Below are 17,890 nucleotides of genomic sequence, written 5' to 3' on the forward strand. Positions count from 1 at the left end.
TTGAACCTAAACCCCTGGCTCCCCCTGGCCAGTGACACTTGGGAATAGACTAGGTGACAACCAAGTATAGTTTGGTGACAAGCTGGAGAGACAGTTGACGGTCGGAGAGACGGCATCCGGCACGGGATGGGTTTAAGCACCCCAGCCTGGCTCTCTCGTGAGGGAGAAATCCACAAACGCTACGGATCAGCCTCCTGAAAATCTGCGTAAACATCGGCACGGCCTGGGGTCCTTCACGCTAGAGCGAGGTGCTCGGCGCAGGTGAATGACGTGCAGCGCACAGGCCTCCCTGAGGCATCCTCCCTGCCCATGGTACGGCATGGTAGGATTGCCTTTTTCCGCGGGAGGTTCTGGTGAGACGAAGGAGGTGCCCAGCCTGGAATCACCCCACAGAGCCTTAGACCTCCATGCACCGAAGGTATCGCAATACTGCGGCGTAGCACTAAACTCTATTGCAGCGGATTGGGCGTGATCAACCCTTCCGCGGGCAACGTTGCAGACAGAGTAGGAAGGCTGATCCGTGAGCGGCTGCTTCTGGGACGCGGGTCGGGGTCGTAATCGGCCTCGGCTGGGTCTACTGGGCGAGGGTGTATGATGTTGTCAGACCCGAAACACCCCACGACCCCAGTTAACATCACTGATGACGCGACCCAGCGCATGCAGTAGTATGTATACTTGAACCTCAGTGCAAACAATGGACACGTTTCAGCACGCAGCCACCATCAGCTGTTAACAAGCGGCTAACTACGCAGTATGCACCTTATGAGTTGAGACTACAGTCATCAGTTAGACTTGACGTCCACAGAGATACACTCCAACTCCGGTAATGTTAGACTGTTATAAGATGTTAGTGGAATAAATCGCAAAAGCTGTCTAGCTGTCCTTTCTGCCAACTAATTAACCATGCCACGTGTGCCAACGTTACATAACCATCGCACACGCAACTCAAAGCTGTTTCCCATTAGCTGAATATGGCCAGGTGCTGCATGTCACGCTGATCAGTCTGTCCATTCCGGTAACATTACAACGCTGCAAATAGCTTTTATTTATAATTATCAGCTATCAGGTATAGTGCACGCAGTAGTCAGTAGTACACTGCACAAAATAAGAAAAAAAGTACACTGCAAAAAATATAAACAAAAAAGTAAACTGCAAAAAAAGAATTAGACCCCGTTTCGACCAATCGATTGGTCGGAGCTGTGGTCGATTTCTGGTCGACCAGGATAATCTTTGGTCGAGGGGCTAGGGTTGCCTAGGACAACGATTCTCAATGGGGAATGATGGGGGTACACATTCACATGGACAAACAAACACACAAGCACGCACACATTCACAAACACACACAGACACGCACACATTCACATACACACACAGGCAGCCGAAATTATGGAGGATGGACCAGGCCCATGCTGATGAAACCTACTCCAGGTCCTCGACCTGTGTAATGTCATGTCTCTCTCACACACACATGCACACACAGACACACACACACACACACACACACAAACAGACACGTACACAGACACACAGACACACACACAAATAGACACGTAACAGACACACACACACACACACACACTTCCCCTCTGAGGCTGGCTGGCTGGCTGCAGATCGACACTAGAGAAAAGGCAGTAGAAGAAGAGTAGAGGGCAGGAAGACTAGTCAGGCAGAAGCGCAGTCTTTATCACATTAAATTCAGCCAAATGAAATCACAGCGAGTGTGTGTCTGTGAGAAGCAGAGAGGGAGTGCTGCATGCAGGCTGCTAAACTGACTGTTTTGTCCACGACCACCACCGGCCAAATGGCTAGTGACTGTTCACATTTGACCAGCCACTCAATAGACGACCACTACCAGTGTTGTTGTTTTGCTTGTGTGAGTGAAGCACGTTTACCAGCGACTTGCATATTTGACCAGCGTTTGGCCGCCTGGCCGGTGCTAATTTTGTGCCCTGGCTGCATGTAAGAGAGCTGTGCGTGACTGTGTGAGTCAGTGACTGCGTGAGTGAGTGAAATTGTTCTGTAGTAGATTAGGCCTATTATCTAATGTCAGTCATCCTCCTCATCTTTCTCTTGCTGAAAAACACTCGAGGAGAGGAGAGAAGAGGGTGAGAGGAGAGGGGAGGAGAGGAGGAGGGGAGAGGAGGAAAAGAGTGGAGAGGGGGAGAGGAGAGGAAAGGAGGAGAGGGGAGTGGAGGAGAGGAGAGAGGAGTGGAAAGGAGGAGAGGAGAGGAGGAGAGAAGGCCAGTCATGCTCGCGTCGCCTCACTGTGGGCACAAGACAGAGGGTTATGTATGAGTGTTTGTACTTCAACTTTAGTTAGGTTGTATGGGGACCATACATCGTTTCTCAAGCCATTACACTGTAGACACACACACACACACACACACACACACACACACACACACACACACACACACACAAAACGGGCCCATTAGACATGACAAACACTCAAGGGATCCTGTCAAAATATCTAGTCAAATGTGCCGAAACAGCTGGCTGGTTAGCTGACTGACTAGCAGGCTGACAAGCAGGCAGGCACACAGACTACGTTTACATGCACACAATATTCCGCTTTTTGCCCATATTCGGGAAAATGACAATATTCCGACTAAATGAATAATCCACTATTATTCCAGTTTACATGCAGCCGTAGCTCGCCCTCCCCGACACGTGAGGGAGGGGGGAGAGAGAGAGAAGCAGGTAGGCGGAGTCGCAGAGTTTTTCTGTTGTGAATAAACAGAGCAGCACTATTCTTACGAGCATCATTTAGTCCATTTCAGGAGCTTGCTGCTGAAAAGTTTGGTGTTGCGCATCCAAGTCTTTCATAAAAAGTAGGCTAGTAGCCTACCCGATCAGAAATGTCGGCTTTTCTTTTTGCATGCCAGAGATGGATTATTATGATTATATCGCCTGTTGTAGCGCTTTCTAGCACACATCAGTTGACCACAAACAGCCAACATGCTTCGCAAACTGCGGTATAAACCCTGATTGAGACGCATATTCCGAATGCGCTGTATACATGATCAAAGAATACTCCGAAAACACGAATAATACTGGAATAACCCAGATGTCTTAATCGGAAAATGCTAACTTCGGAAAAAAGGCAAATTCGGAAAATGCAACTGGAATATGCTGTTTACATGACCCTTATCAAATTCAGAATATTGTCATTTTCCGAATAATAGTGGAATATTGTGTCCATGTAAACGTAGTCACTGTTAAGAGAAATATTATATATATTAAAAAAATATATATATATATATACAGTATATATATATATAGCAATATGAGCCTAATGTTCTACTGAGTTGAAGTCTTCCACCTAGATAAGACTGTCTGCAGCTACTCAATCTTTCTGCATAGCCTAATCTGGAGGATTTACGATGCCACTTAGGGCGGCTATTCCATTTGATCTTTGAATGATCAGAGTTCAGTAATGTGGATCATTGTCAAATGGATTTTTTCAGGTCGTTTGGTGCAAAGAGGAATCTAAAACAATCTGGTTGCATTTAATGTATTACATGTCCTTGTTTCAAATGTAGTTCATCAAAAATAAAACCTAAATAGCAGCAGTGACAATCTGCCTACAGGCCAAAGGTGAGATGGGGTGTTTTCTACAGAGAAGGACTGTCAAAGATTTCTTTGACGGACTCAGCTGAACAGAATCGTTTACTTGTAGAAAATCTAAGCGATTCCAACAATAGTTGACAGCGGCTATAAAAAGGCTGTAACATTGCCAACCGTTAGAAGGCGTAATTAATAGCCTATCAAATTGCCGTGTGTGGCAACCACATAGTAACTGTCTCAGGCAACAGGCAAATTCATCAACACCTCCGTTGTCTTTGCGAGATAGCAGAGAAGCAGCAAGCCTATTTCTTTACCTGCTTCCATATATGGTGCCGGCGTCCATATCAAGATCATTGGACCATGTGACCCCTGATAATGTTTTATGTGCTGCTGCTGCAACACACATTCAGAGACAGGCATGTGAATTGTCGTCAAATAGTCGGAATGGTGTTTGTTGAAAACTATATGCATGTCCACCACCCTGACGAAGGCTTCTTGCTGAAACGCTGGAGAAAATGTCACGCAATGAGCGGCTCGTGCAGCGACACTTGATTTTACACTGATGCATTTATTGAAAAGAATCAACGATGAGGGTTTTGTCTTACTGGGCCTTCACACCGGGGGGCAATTTTTCGCAAATTCGCACCCTAAGAGATTACATGCAAAATGAATGCAAATAGGGCTGTACTCGAATATTCGACTATTCCTTCATAATACTGACATGCAATTTTTTTTAAAATTGCATTAGAGGTATTAATATATATTTGTATTTGTTTGTTTATTTATTTATCTTAATTTATGCTTGAATGACCCTAACCCCAACCAATCATCACTCCTCACGTCTAGTGTCCTCTAGAGAGAGAGTGGCGTCAGCGGAGGACCAAAATGCTTGACTCATTAGCCAATGAACAGCCAGGAATGGGTCTCGCGCTACTTTTGCATGCTAAAATAAAGCTGATAATGTACAATTTGATTCAAGGGGGGGGAAACCCTTTCAGAGTACAACACAAACTGTCTATTTTGCTGCAACTCGACAGTGCTGCTTAATCCAGGACCTTACTTCCTGGAACTCTTGAGAGTAAAAAACTGGTCCATTGGAGTGAATGGAGATGTCGGGACTCTTCTATCTACATGGCTCTGCTCATGTCCCTCCGGCCGTTCCTTAATGAATGTTTAAGGAATTAATCAATTCGCTGGATTACAGGATTACATGTAGCTTTAACAATCCAGTAACAATCCAGTAGGTAGTGGTAATGAACAGTTAAAGGAACAGCTCACCCTAAAATGCAAAATACATTTCCCTCTGACCTGTCGTGCTATTTATCCATCTATATCGTTTTGTGTCAGTTGCCTGAGTTTTGGAGATATCGGCCGCAGAGTTTCTGCCTTCTCTCTAATACAATGGAACTACTTTCTTTTGACCGAACTACACCCACTGGCTGCTAGCTAGTTTCTACATAAGACTGCAAAAGAAAATATTTCCTACATGAAAGTGCTCACAACAAAGTCTGTGCATTATTTTGAGTAACCGGGTCATGATTTCTGGAAAGAGACAATGCTGTTGAGTTTTTCAAATGTATTTTTTTGGTGCTTTGAGCACCACAAGCCGAGTGCCATCCAGTTCCATTGTATTCAAGAGAAGGCAGACATCTCTGCGGCGCGGCCCATATCTCCAAAACTCAGGCAACTATCCCAAAACGATATAGATGGAATAGCACTACAGGTGAGAGGAAAAATATGTATTTTGGATTTTATGGTGAGCTGTTCCTTTAAGTCAGTTTTATACTGCAATTTTTCAAAAAATAAAAGAAAGTTGACTTCACAAAAAAGTCATATGTATTGCGATGAATTACTTTATTGTTACTGTATTGGCGATGTTCTCCTCATCGCCGGTTCGCTGGAGTTGACATTTTTCAAATTTGGCGAATCATTTGTGCAGTTTTTTTTCACCTTTGTGTGGACGCACGCTTAGCCTATCCAGTGCCCAAACTCCTGCAGCAAAGAAGCATTAGCCTACACCTAGGAAGAGCAGTTCAGACATTCAGTCAGACATCAAAGAGAACAAAGAAAAATAACTCAGGCCTATAGAATATAACTGAAGGGTCACAACCAGCATTCAACTATATGGACTGACTCAACGTGCTAATCAGGTCAGTGGGAAATGTGCAGCCAAACCTGCTCTGACCTCCACTAGCTTTGTCTAGAGGAGATGAACTTTCACTATTACAACATCCAGTGGCAGCCATCAGTCACTCTGTGTGTGTGTGTGTGTGTGTGTGTGTGTGTGTGTGTGTGTGTGTGTGTGTGTGTGTGTGTGTGTGTGTGTGTGTGTGTGCCTCTGTGTGACCATGCATATTATGCACCAACAATCCCACCTTACACTTGACGGGGGGGAAATATACTGTATGCTTGTTGGTGTATTGTATTTTTTAATTTGTCAAATTAAATCAATCAATCAATCAAATAGACATTGGAAATAGTAGCATGTATTGGGGGGAAATAAAAACAAACGTAGAAGAATGTTTGACGTTTCGCAAAGCCAAAGAGGGCAAATGAGGCCTCGATGGAGACAATTCCTTTTCGGGCTTCTTAGCTACCGAGCAACAGCAGAGTCTCCTTTCTGGGTAGTCTCGCTGGCCAGCCTCCTCTCCCTTCCGTCCGAGGAGTCTGGCGCCGCAGGTCTCCATAGTGGGATTGCGATGGGCCGTGCTTAGAGGCAGTGCCCTTGGAAAATAGTTTCAAACAATCCAACTTGCCGTTTTCAGCGTGTAGCAACGAGCCAGCGTGTAGGTTTCTGCCGTTAGCTTGCTAGCTAGTTAGCGTTGTTGTTTTCCCTGAGGCGGCAGGGCACTATTTACAGCAACACACAGGGAGGAGGGAGCGGAAGCCACTCTGATTGACATGGTCGGAGCCAATGACAGAGCTTCTTAAGCGGGGGGCGGACATCCGGCTGCCACTGAAACAGACGTCTCCAATGGGAGAGAAGAGTAGAGCAGGGGAGGGTTTATCCCAGTTATGGAGACCTGCGGTGCCAGACTCCTCGGACGGAAGGGAGAGGAGGCTGGCCAGCGAGACTACTTTCTGGGTGACTGCACTGCAGGATCATATCCAGCTCCATCCAACAATGGAGAGAGTTGCTAGGCTTCTTCTTTGACTAGTCAGCATTTATCATTGGCTCATTATAAAGTTTAGGCCATAATAAAAAACGGCTCCATGGCACATTTGGTCTGACTGGCCACCATATCCATATTCATATCCAGAGGCTTCATGTCAAAGCAGGCTCCTATTCTTCTGATATTCATGAGCAGGCAGGGGGACAGCCGACTGTTCTGTCAGTGGCCACCATCATCAACAGACAACAAGGCCTCCCTTTCATTCTTTCAGCCCCGCCCTCGCTGCCGTCGGCCATCTCTCACGCCGTTTCTGTCAGTTAGGGATGGCCATTTGGATTATTATTTTTGTTCTGACAGACAGCCAATCCTCATTAACCGGACATTAACCGTTAACCGACCAGATTAAAATCTACTATTTAGAATGCATTCTCCCCCCTGGGTGGAGCGTGTGTCTCAGCGAATGAACCGACTGTCACCAGGCTGCGCACTGGACTGGACACATCGCTGACCCATACCTGCCCAACACTCCCGATTTAGGCGGGAGTCTCCCGATTTTTAACCCTTTCTCCCGCTGTGCTCCCGATTAGTAACTTCTCCCACTAATCTCCCTGACTTGTAGGATATGTGTCGTGGTACCTGGCAACCCAGCCCAGAGGCAGTGCGTAACTGCGTCACTGGCACTGCACTCGCACAATCTCCCGGTGGACAACCGCAGCAGTGAAAAAAATGGATGAAACGCGTCCCAAGAAGAAGAAATGTGCTGCCAAATTGCGTTTCGATTGTGTTCACGTTTCGATCTCCAGGATCTTTGTCTTTGCTTGACAAAGATCCTGGAGATCGAAACATTGCAATAAAGAGCCTCAGTGTGCGGACCTTCTCTTTTTGTTATAGTTACCTTTTGTCCAGCACCTGTAAGTTCTTTCTTGGATGTGCGCATATTTGTCTTTTTCAGGGTTAATACTCCGGCCAGTGCCGCTGAGCAAGGCACTGGCAGTGGGAAAAGTACTGAGTTGGTCCCCGGGCGCTGCACTGTGGCTGCACTGCTCCTAGTTCTAGGAAGGTTGCTAGTAGAGGATGGGTCAAATGCAGAGGATGAATTTCCCCATGGGGATAAATAAAGGATAACTTAACTTAAGGAACATGGCTGGCGAGTTCAGATGCTCCATGGTACCTCACTGACCCAAGTTTATTTTGGCCTCACAGGCCACCATCAAAGTAAATGGAGACTTCTCTGGAGTCTGGACTATGTGGTGCAAAGCAGCTAAACGACCTGTGTCTGCCTGTCTGTGTGTATGTCAACAAGGAGATAGAGGTGGAGCACCCACAGTCATCTGCCCCCACACACCTTTATTTGTACCATCAGAGTCAAAGCCTCTCTCCAATGACTTCAAATCAATATCACAATTATTTAGAATTTTTCACTCGATTACGATTAACTAATGAACAATTATTTATTCTATATGCTTTTTTTTACACTGCCCTCATAGTTGTCTGAAAAGGTACTGTATGTACTGTACTGTTTGTTGGCTCTGTGCTTCGCTTTGAGTGAACGCCTGAACGCAGACTAACGGACGGAATCATGGAATTTGGTAATAAAAGTGGAATCAATCAACATGGAATATTGCAGAATTTTCCATAATTTGGCTGAAATTGATCAAAGTAGGCCTAATTATCAAAATAAGAAGTGTATCTAATGATCGTACTAACCTAAATGATTTCATAATTGTAGAATACGCCTAGAGAAATAATTCAGTTTTCGATTGGGGTATTTTGAGAGGAGGGTCGGTCTTGCGTAGGACCCTTACTGCACCTCACATTAGTTTTCACCTTGAGAAACATGTCGAAAGTATTTTTTAAGGGGACAGATCATAAAAGCATGCATTGCACATCGTTGTTGGCGGCGGGGTCGTCATGCAGATCTTTTTTTTTTAATAGCAGCTGGTAGGCTATAGCAGTATTATCGTCGGCCCCCCTTATATCAGTTTTTATAGCAGTATTATAGGTCTAACAGTTTCCAGTGTACATGCATTTCATCCATCAAAGTCCTGGTTAAAACATTTTTTTTCCTACCTCAATATTTACGTTCATCACCATGTAAACAAAACAAAAAAACAATATGCTTTTAGGTAGCACACGCATCAGACTGTCTTGCCAGATTGTTTCCAATAGACCTGCATTTGCTTGGGCGGTTTTGGGTGCATTTTGGTGGTTTTTGAGCAGTCTTTGTGCGGGAAACATCGCTGTATCTGGCAACCTGACCCAACGAAGGAATAATAATAATAATAATAATAATAATAATGATTGGATTTATATAGCGCTTTTTCTAGACACCCAAAGCGCTTCACAGGAATCATTATTCATTCACACCATTCGTACCAGTGGTGGTAAGCTACGGGTGATGTAGCCACAGCTGCCCTGGGGAAGACTGACGGAAGCGTGGCAGCCATTTCGCGCCTACGGCCCCTCCGACCACCACCAACATTCATAGACATTCATACCCATTCATACGAGGCAATGAGGGTTAAGTGTCTTGCCCAAGGACACAACGACAACAGCTGGGAGGGAGCGGGATTCGAACCGCCAACCCTTGAGTCATTGGCCGACCTGCTCTACCTCCTTAGCTAACTTTATCCCTTTCCGTTCCAGTCATGGTAGTTCAAGGTTCAATCAAAGCAACTAACATTTAACTTCCAGTACCATTGTTTACATCGTTTGGTGTGCATGCCACTCTGATGTTATAAGCAGGATAAGAGTAAAGACTAGCAAAACCAACTAACATAACGTTACCAAGCGGCTAATAGCAAGCTAACTAGAGCTAACGTTAACTAACCTGAGTGCAGCACGGGTCTCTGAAGGAAACATGAGGAGTTGCTTATCACCTGCTTGACTGTCTGCTGCAAGGATTATTATTGCTTTTCCCATAAGGTATTTTATCCTGGCATACATTACAGATGACGTGTTGTGTCTGTCTCACACACTTAATGACACCACTGATACGTTTCAGCATGGTTTCAGCTGTGTTTACATGCGAGCAACTCCACTGAAAATAGTTTGCGTGTTTTGCGTTGGCAATCGGCACATAAAAGCATAAATCTGAATTCTCTCATCTCATATTTAGGCCGAAAATCTGCAGATTATTATGGGTGCACCCCTAGTTAATAAAGCACAGCAGTAGATAATGATGCTTCAGCACGGGTTGGTAAATGCGTTGCTTGCTTTCCCCCGCGGTGCGCCAGGCATTTGTGGAATGCGCGCCGCACACGGCTCTTATACTAGATGTTACGATGGTGGGGGTGCTGAGACCATCGGCTGTGCCCGACATCGTCCATCCCATCCCTACATCAGCTCAAAAGAAAGGTTTTGTCAGAGCAGTTTGTACATGTATGCATGCTCCATCTACCTCTGTTTATTGTGTGTGTTCAGTGTGCAGTGTAAGAATTTCAGGGGCCAAAATGGCGCCGTCCGGGTAGTACAGCGGTAGATACGCTGCCTTAGGGCTGCACGATTAATCGAAATAAAATTGCGATCTCGATTCATAGAAAGCGCCGATCCCATTTCTAAATGACGTCGATTCTGCCGCATTTTCATTCGGGCACTTCCCAAGCGCTCTCCTTTCTTGACGAAGTGAGGAGGCGGAGCCGTCAGCAGAGACGGCTCCGCCTCTGACTGACTGCGCGAGGCAGTCAGTCAGGCAGACCTCCGCAGTGATTCAGTGAGAAACGGCCCATTAAAGTAACAATGAACGCAGTAGTAGTACAGGTTTCACTCTCAAACGAGCCGTATCATCAGCACATGAATAGAATCACCAACCTTGCTGCATTTCATTTCTCAGCCCTGATAGCCTACTTTGTGTTGATATCTGCACGCTGCAAAATGTGGGATTGCGAACGAGGAAGTGCTACTCGCCCTCTCGCAACTTCAAACGTTGCATCACCTGGTCTATACTATCAGCAGCGCACAAACGTGGAGACAGAATTGCGGGGAGGATATAATGTTGCGACAATGACAGATTTATGGTCCAGCCGAACTATGGAACCATAGCATATATGAGGCGAGCCTGACGTCCATTTGATCGATAGTGACTTCACCATGAAAACTCGTGCACAGACTGCGTTTCTCCCAGAAGATCACACAGGCGATCGCCCAGGTACTGAAGGATCACTCTTACCTCCTCCTTAACGATGCCATTTAGCAAAATGAATATAATAATAATAATAACAACAGCAGTAACAATAACATGACTAATCTATTTACATCAATATGTTTCAATAATAAAATAGAATAATAAAAGTAGATGATGATGCCAATAATGAATTAAAATGTTTTTTTCCCCATGTCAGTTAAATGAGTGCAATAAACACTGAAAAAAATCATTAAGAGAATCGTGATCTCAATTCAGACAAAGAAAATCGTGATTCTCATTTTTTCCAGAATCGTACAGCCCTACCGTGCCTACCAACACGAGGGTCGTAGGTCTGAGCTCGCGTGTTACCTGCGGCTTGGTCGGGGATCAATACAGCACATTATCCTCATATGCACTACGTTCACAGGGCATGACCTTAAGGACCTCCCGTCATTCCGGGGGCATTAAAAATGTAATCGGGGAGGATGTAAATTAATTTTGGGACGAGTTGAGAGAAAAAAAAACACACACATACCTGCTCTGCTCGTTACAATGAACACCGATGAAAATGACACTGACGCAAATGAAATGTCTTTGACAACACAGGGCCTAAAATTTGGCACGGGATTTCGGGTACCGCGCATAATTGAATCAATTCCCGCAAAAAAGTTCTGGGAGGATGGTGAAAGTTCGTTTCCAGCCCTGTACGTTCTGCCGGTGAAAATCTGCCAATTCCGATCGCTTGCCGATCGATTGGAGCATCCCCAACAATAAGGGCAGTGGTGTCCTAAAGGTTAGAGAAGTGACCTTGTGCCCAGAAGGTCATCTGTTCGATCCCTGGGACCGGCAGGATAAATGTGGGTGGGGATTGGGGAAAGTGAAAAGGCAGTGCTTGCCCCTCCCTCATTACCACCACTGAGGTGCCCTTGAGCAAGGCCCTTAACCCCCTTAACCCCAAACGCTCCAGTGGAGCTGCTCAGTGGCCAGCAGATCAGACTGTGGTTGTACTGGTCAGCTTCCAGGTGTGAATGTGTGTGTCAATGTCAACAGGGCATGCCTGAAAAAGAGAGCATTGCTCTCAATGAGACTCCCCTGGTATAAATAAAGGTTAAAATAATGTGGAGAAAGGGAGGGGGATCTGAAAAAACTTGATAAAAAATGGAAAAGTTTTATAAGAGCAGTTTGTGCATGCATGCATGCATGCTCGATCTACTTCTGTTTATTGTGAGTGTTCAGCCCAGCACCCATCTGTGATGTGCGTACTAACCACAACAGTCATATCATCAGAGGGCTCATTCCCATGTCACCATGCCACCCACTACAGCTTGTGATCCGAGACAAACGGTTCTCAAACTGACCAGTCAACAAATTGGCAATTTAACAAAAATCCTACTGGTGCTGCTGTTTTTAAATGCTGAAACGCACAACACTGAGGCTCCCAACCCCTCGCTTAGGCACTTTTAGGACAATCCCACCCACCGCCGCGCCAGTCAGGCAGACACAACCAACATATTTGGAGTGACAGCAAATAAGGATACCCTGCTCAGACAGCAATGAAGCTGCAAAAGCTACACACCTGATCTCATAGGTCAGTGGAAAAAGAAAACAACTTGGAAAACCCGAGTAATCCCTTTCCCAAGTAATGTCCGAAACCAAAACAAAAAACGCCTGACTAAAAAGGACTAGGTAGAATGTGAACTGCCATAGACCAAGTGCTTCATTTGCAATACAGAAGTGAATTGGTACAAACACGACCTTAACACACAACTGCCAGTGAAGAATGATTGCGTGTGCTGAAATGTTTTGCATGAATATCAGCTATTGACAATAGTGTCAGCCACTTGATATGTCAATCCTCTGGCATATACTGACAGACACCCACTCTATGCAAAAGAATCTACGCACACTTAAACATATAATAGCATTCTTTGAAGCAACTCATTTTACCCTGTGCATGTATCCTCCTAGTCGGGTAACGTATATGGAAATGTCATCTAAACAGTGGCATAACAAAACTAAAACTGTCAAACGAACCTGAAATACCACTTATAGAAAGAACATATAGAAACAACCAAAGACGGTACTGGCTTAAGGCTTTTTTTCCTAACGACAAACAATAAAAAAAATAACGCCATTCGTCCATCCTTTCCTAAGCTAAACCCAAAATAGTCTGTCTGTCTGGCTCTGCTGTGTGGTTTTAACTAGTTTTCCGTGGCGAAATTGCGTTGGATTCCAAAGAGGTAGTAGGTACCATTTTCAATACTTTACTTTGGCAAACGAATGAACAACTTTGGCAGTTTATTGTTGATTTGACGTTAGTCAGTGGGGCACTAACTAGCCTCTAACCTGGTGTGTTGGTTTGTGTCTGAAAGATATCTGAAACTAGCCAAATAGCTAATTAGCTAGTAGGCTAAGCTAGCTAACATTAGCTTCGTTACTCAATCGGAACCCCCTCTCCTCTTTTTCATCTCCGTCAGTACCCTTCTCTCCGTCCTCTGCGCTATGCCACACATCAACCGCAGGCCTTTCTAGCTTTCCATTGATACGAATACCTAAGGTAGCTAACACATACTTGAATAAGATTTATCTTGTGATGAAAAATACGTTTGTAACGAGTGGCTGGAATTGATGCCCCGTGTCGAGTGGACACCCCCGCACCGAGCAGCGGTGTCATCAGAGCGGGCTGGCCGTTGTGTCTCCGGAGCGGAGCCTGAAGGCCCCAGCGTCATCCTGGGCAGATGACTGAGGGTCTGCCGCTACGGTGGAAAGGGCTGAAAACGGAATGATGACAACATGTAATTGATCACCTCCAATGGTCAGACATCAGTTGCCTTACCTTTGCTTTGGTAATGATGTGTGTGGCTAGTTTAACAACCGCGAAATTCCCCTTGCCGATGGTCCGCTCGATTTCGTAGTAGCCCACTCGGGCTGGGGGGGCCCTGGTGGCCGAGGGGTGGCCAGGATTGGTGATGCACCCAGCGGCCGGGGTGGTTCGACTGGGGTGGCTGATCCCGGAGGGTGGCTGTGCTCGGTTCTGGGGGCCCATGCCTGCGTGGGTCGGTCGGGTAGGGTGCGTAATCCCGGCCGCAGCGGACCCAGCTGCACCTCCGCTTGACACGGCCGCCATCTTCTCGCCTCTCTGCGGGAACAACAAGCAGCCTTGCGCAGCGCGCATCGCGGGCACGCCCCCGCCCTGCGTCATTTTACGTGAAACGCTCCTCCGCAGCGCCCTCTCTAGGTTGTAGCCATGGCAACAATGAGCGTATAAATGACTTCATCCGCTTCATCCACAGAAACGTATTGTGGTTGCCTTGGCGACACAGAAGTGCGCATTATCACTCTGGTTCCCGTGATTCGGTTATTCCTCACAAACTGCCGCACTATGATAATAAGACAGTTTCACGAGGCTATAAATGTATACTATACACGACTTTGAAACTCAATTTCAAACCATATAGGGAAGGGATTAAAACCGATGGTTTGATGAGACATCACGTAGGCTTATAGCATTTTCACTCCATCGTTGCATGGTGGCAGAATACGGTAACTGACATTTAGAGAAATGTTTGGACTGCCAATTCTATTCGGCAAGACACATGGCTCCCCATGTCCCATTTCGGCTACCATTCATTCTAATATCATAGATTTTGATTCAACAAATAGCAGCGCCAGCGATGTTTCTAAGCTTTATTTCCTTGCTTATTTAATTTCCCCTCTGTAGCTATTCCATATTCTTGATGAAGAGAGCATCACAGGCATATGCTACTGTACGAAGTCATGCGAAAAATGACCATTGGATTATCTTTTCTTTTCTCCCCTGTCTCTCTCTCTTACACACACACACACACACACACACACACACACACACACACACACACACACACACACACACACACACACACACACACACACACACACACACACACACACACACAAACAAACAATGCATGCAGAATACACAGAGTCCGTGAACGCGTGTTTCGTGCGTAGTCGCAACGTGTACGCGCTTCTGAGCAACAGCCAGCAAATAAATAGACTGATCTAAATTTACGTTAATGACAATCTTTCACAATGTTTATTAGCCTAATTAGTCCAATTAAATTACCATAATCTAATCAATGAACAGTCACTGCGAATAACAATAAGGCAGATCATGATGATAATTGATAAATATGAGCAGTAGCCTATATTTATCATCATAATTAGATTACACTTTTTAAAACCTATAGGCTATAATTAGAATTTTAGGAATAGCTATGAGGGAATCCCTCGTATAGCTATTCCTAAAATCCCTCGGAGGGATCAGCCGAGCAGCATTTTGGTAAACAAACCGCGTCACTGGGTGGCAATGGAACCCTATGGAGCCCAAGTGGCCCAACTGACTCTAGTCAGTTAACTCTGTTTACATTGTTAAAACTGCGACAGTTCACACAACTTTAACACGACATGCATATATTATACATCAAACTCTGAGCTACTCAGAATGTCAAAATATAAGCGATGTGATGTAGCCTATAACGTTTGTTTGGCACAACTCATACTATTAACTGCCGCGTTAAGTGACGTCATGCTGATTCGTCCTATAGATAATGATAGGATAGTCACTCTAAGCTGACTAATGAGCATAGTGTGTGTGTGTGTGTGTGTGTGTGTGTGTGTGTGTGTGTGTGTGTGTGTGTGTGTGTGTGTGTGTGTGTGTGTGTGTGTGTGTGTGTGTGTGTGTGTGTGTGTGTGTGTGTGTGTGTGTGTGCGCGTGTGCGTGCGTGCGGGTGCGTGCGTGCACGCGTGTTGCGTGTGTGTGTGTTAGGATTTTTATCAAAAATGGTATGGGCACAATGAAGACTGAAGCTCTGTTCTGTTCTGTTCTGCTGTGTTCTGTTCTGTTCTGCTGTGTTCTGTTCTGTTCTGTTCTGTTCTGTTCTGTACTTCTGTCATAGCCTACTTAAGGTTGTAGACAGTGCCACTCCATGGTGGAGAAGAGTTCCTGCATTCTATGTATTATGTTGTATTATGTATTATGTGATTCCAGTTTCATTTACTTTGTCCATGGCCGTTGTAGGCCTACTGTAATAAACAGTGTCGGCTTCACGAAGAGGCGACTAGTTGACTGGACCCTGGTTGACACCAACCAGAACCCCCCCCCCCCACACACACACACACACACACACACACACACACACACACACACACACACACACACACACACACACACACACACACACACACACACACACACACACACGTCATTCACTGTGCCCCTTTACAAAATGTCAATGTGTTCCCCAGCAGCATTGGCTTGGCCTTCTGAACCTGTTTTATGAATAGCCCTAGATCTCAAAAAGTATTTTCGGTGGAGTCCTAATTGCTTCTTCATTGTTCAAGATCTCCTGAAAGAGCTGCAGCAGAACAAAACACTTGTTGGATCGGATGCCTGGATCAAAACATAGACTCATAGAATCCATTCTCATTCAGATATATTGAGGTGAGAGCGGTCAAGGGTCCCCTTAGAAATTGACCATATATGCCGGTTTTTCAAAATTAAGAATTAGCCCCTTCCCGACAAGGTCCCAATGGATTCTGTAGGTCTTACAGTCATAGCCTGTAGGCTAAGTATCTTCACTCTAGATTTAAGAATGAGCCTGCTAGAGCTAGAGTCATATCGGCCGCAGACGCCAGTAGAAAATCGGGGACATTTTCAGGGACAGCTCCAGCCGGGGACAGGTCACCAAAAACAGGGACTGTCCCCGAAAATCGGGGACGTCTGGTCACCGGAGCCACAGTAAGTAGCCTAATTAGATTACAAACGACTCGAGGAATTTGAAGTATATGCAATGCAGCGGTCACCAATAGTAAGCTATAGTGTTATTTTATATATTTTTTTCTTCATGGACAGATTCTACCCCCCCCGCCCCCTGTGTCCATTGAGAGCCAAAGACTGACACTGTCCGTTTGACCTGCGCATTCCAGACAACTCGGACGCTGGGATTTTCTAATCTCCTACTCGAAAAAGTACACTGGAAACTGGACTCAAAGTCGGAGTTCCGACTTGTAAACTCGAGGAAAAATCTACCCCGACTTGTCTTACGTCACCCAACACATAACCACGTTGTATCGCTGGAACGCTTTGTTTGAGGGTCGGAGGTCAAGTCAAGTTTATTTGTATAGCCCTAATTCACAAGCATGTCCCAGAGGGCTTCACAGCTAGCTAATTCTAGCTGACACAACAGTAGCAAATTACAGAATAAAGATAACACATTGAACAATTGATAGAGAAATATAGAAAATATAGAAATATAGGATAGAGCAGGGGAGAGAGCAGGAGAAGGGAGGAGAGCAGGGGGAATGTGAGAGAGTGATGGGGTGGGGAGGGAATGGGAAAAGTTGGAGTATAGGAGCAGTGGAAGGGGGAAAGAGGAGAGAGCAGGAGAGGGGAGGGGGGGGGGGCGGGGGGATGTGGGGGAGAAGAGAGCAGGGAGAGGGAGGAGATGGGGAGAGAATGCCATGCTTTAAAATGGAATGGGTGCCATGCTTTAGAAAAGTGGAGGGGGGGGGGGGTTCGGGAACGGGAGGAGGTGGGGAGGGAGAGCAGGGGGAGTATGAGAGACTATGGAGAGAACAGGGAGAGGAGGCCTAGCTGACACAACAGTAACAAATTACAGTAGTAATAATAACACATCGAACAATCATATGATAGAAAAATAGACACACATTTTGCAAACGGACATAGGTGCGGCTTTTCAACTGGCAAATTCTCACCTTCATGGTGCGTAGTGGTGGTGCTGCTGACATTTGGTTTATTGAATTGGATAACTTGGATAAGTGAGTCTAATGGACTTACACACAACTGGACACACTGGACTCACACACAACCAAGCCGACAAGACAAGCTCGTTTATACTTTTGAACAGAAATAATAAAATGGACCCTGTGACAAAATACATTTTGGTGGCTCTTGTTTTATTTTGTATGTATTATTTGCGCTCACATTTTGGCAATTCAAACGTCATAGAAAATTGCAATGATAATATTTACAATAGACATGAAGGCAGCAGTCATTACGTCATCACGTTGTGCGTGCTGTGGTTTG

General features: G+C 45.5%; 1 protein-coding gene across 1 annotated transcript in view; it reads right to left on the reverse strand.

The window, feature by feature from the left end:
- sik3 (SIK family kinase 3) overlaps positions 1-13,934 on the reverse strand; it is a 61,856-nt gene extending 47,922 nt beyond the window's left edge. The window contains exon 1 of the mRNA XM_083637767.1: positions 13,640-13,934. Within this exon, the coding sequence (XP_083493893.1) occupies positions 13,640-13,930 (291 nt within the window). The 5' untranslated portion in view covers positions 13,931-13,934. The remainder of the gene's footprint in view (positions 1-13,639) is intronic.
- Between the last annotated feature and the right edge of the window lie 3,956 nt (positions 13,935-17,890).

Source organism: Poromitra crassiceps, assembly GCF_964638095.1.
Source record: "Poromitra crassiceps genome assembly, chromosome: 5".
NCBI classification, from domain to species: domain Eukaryota; kingdom Metazoa; phylum Chordata; class Actinopteri; order Beryciformes; family Melamphaidae; genus Poromitra; species Poromitra crassiceps.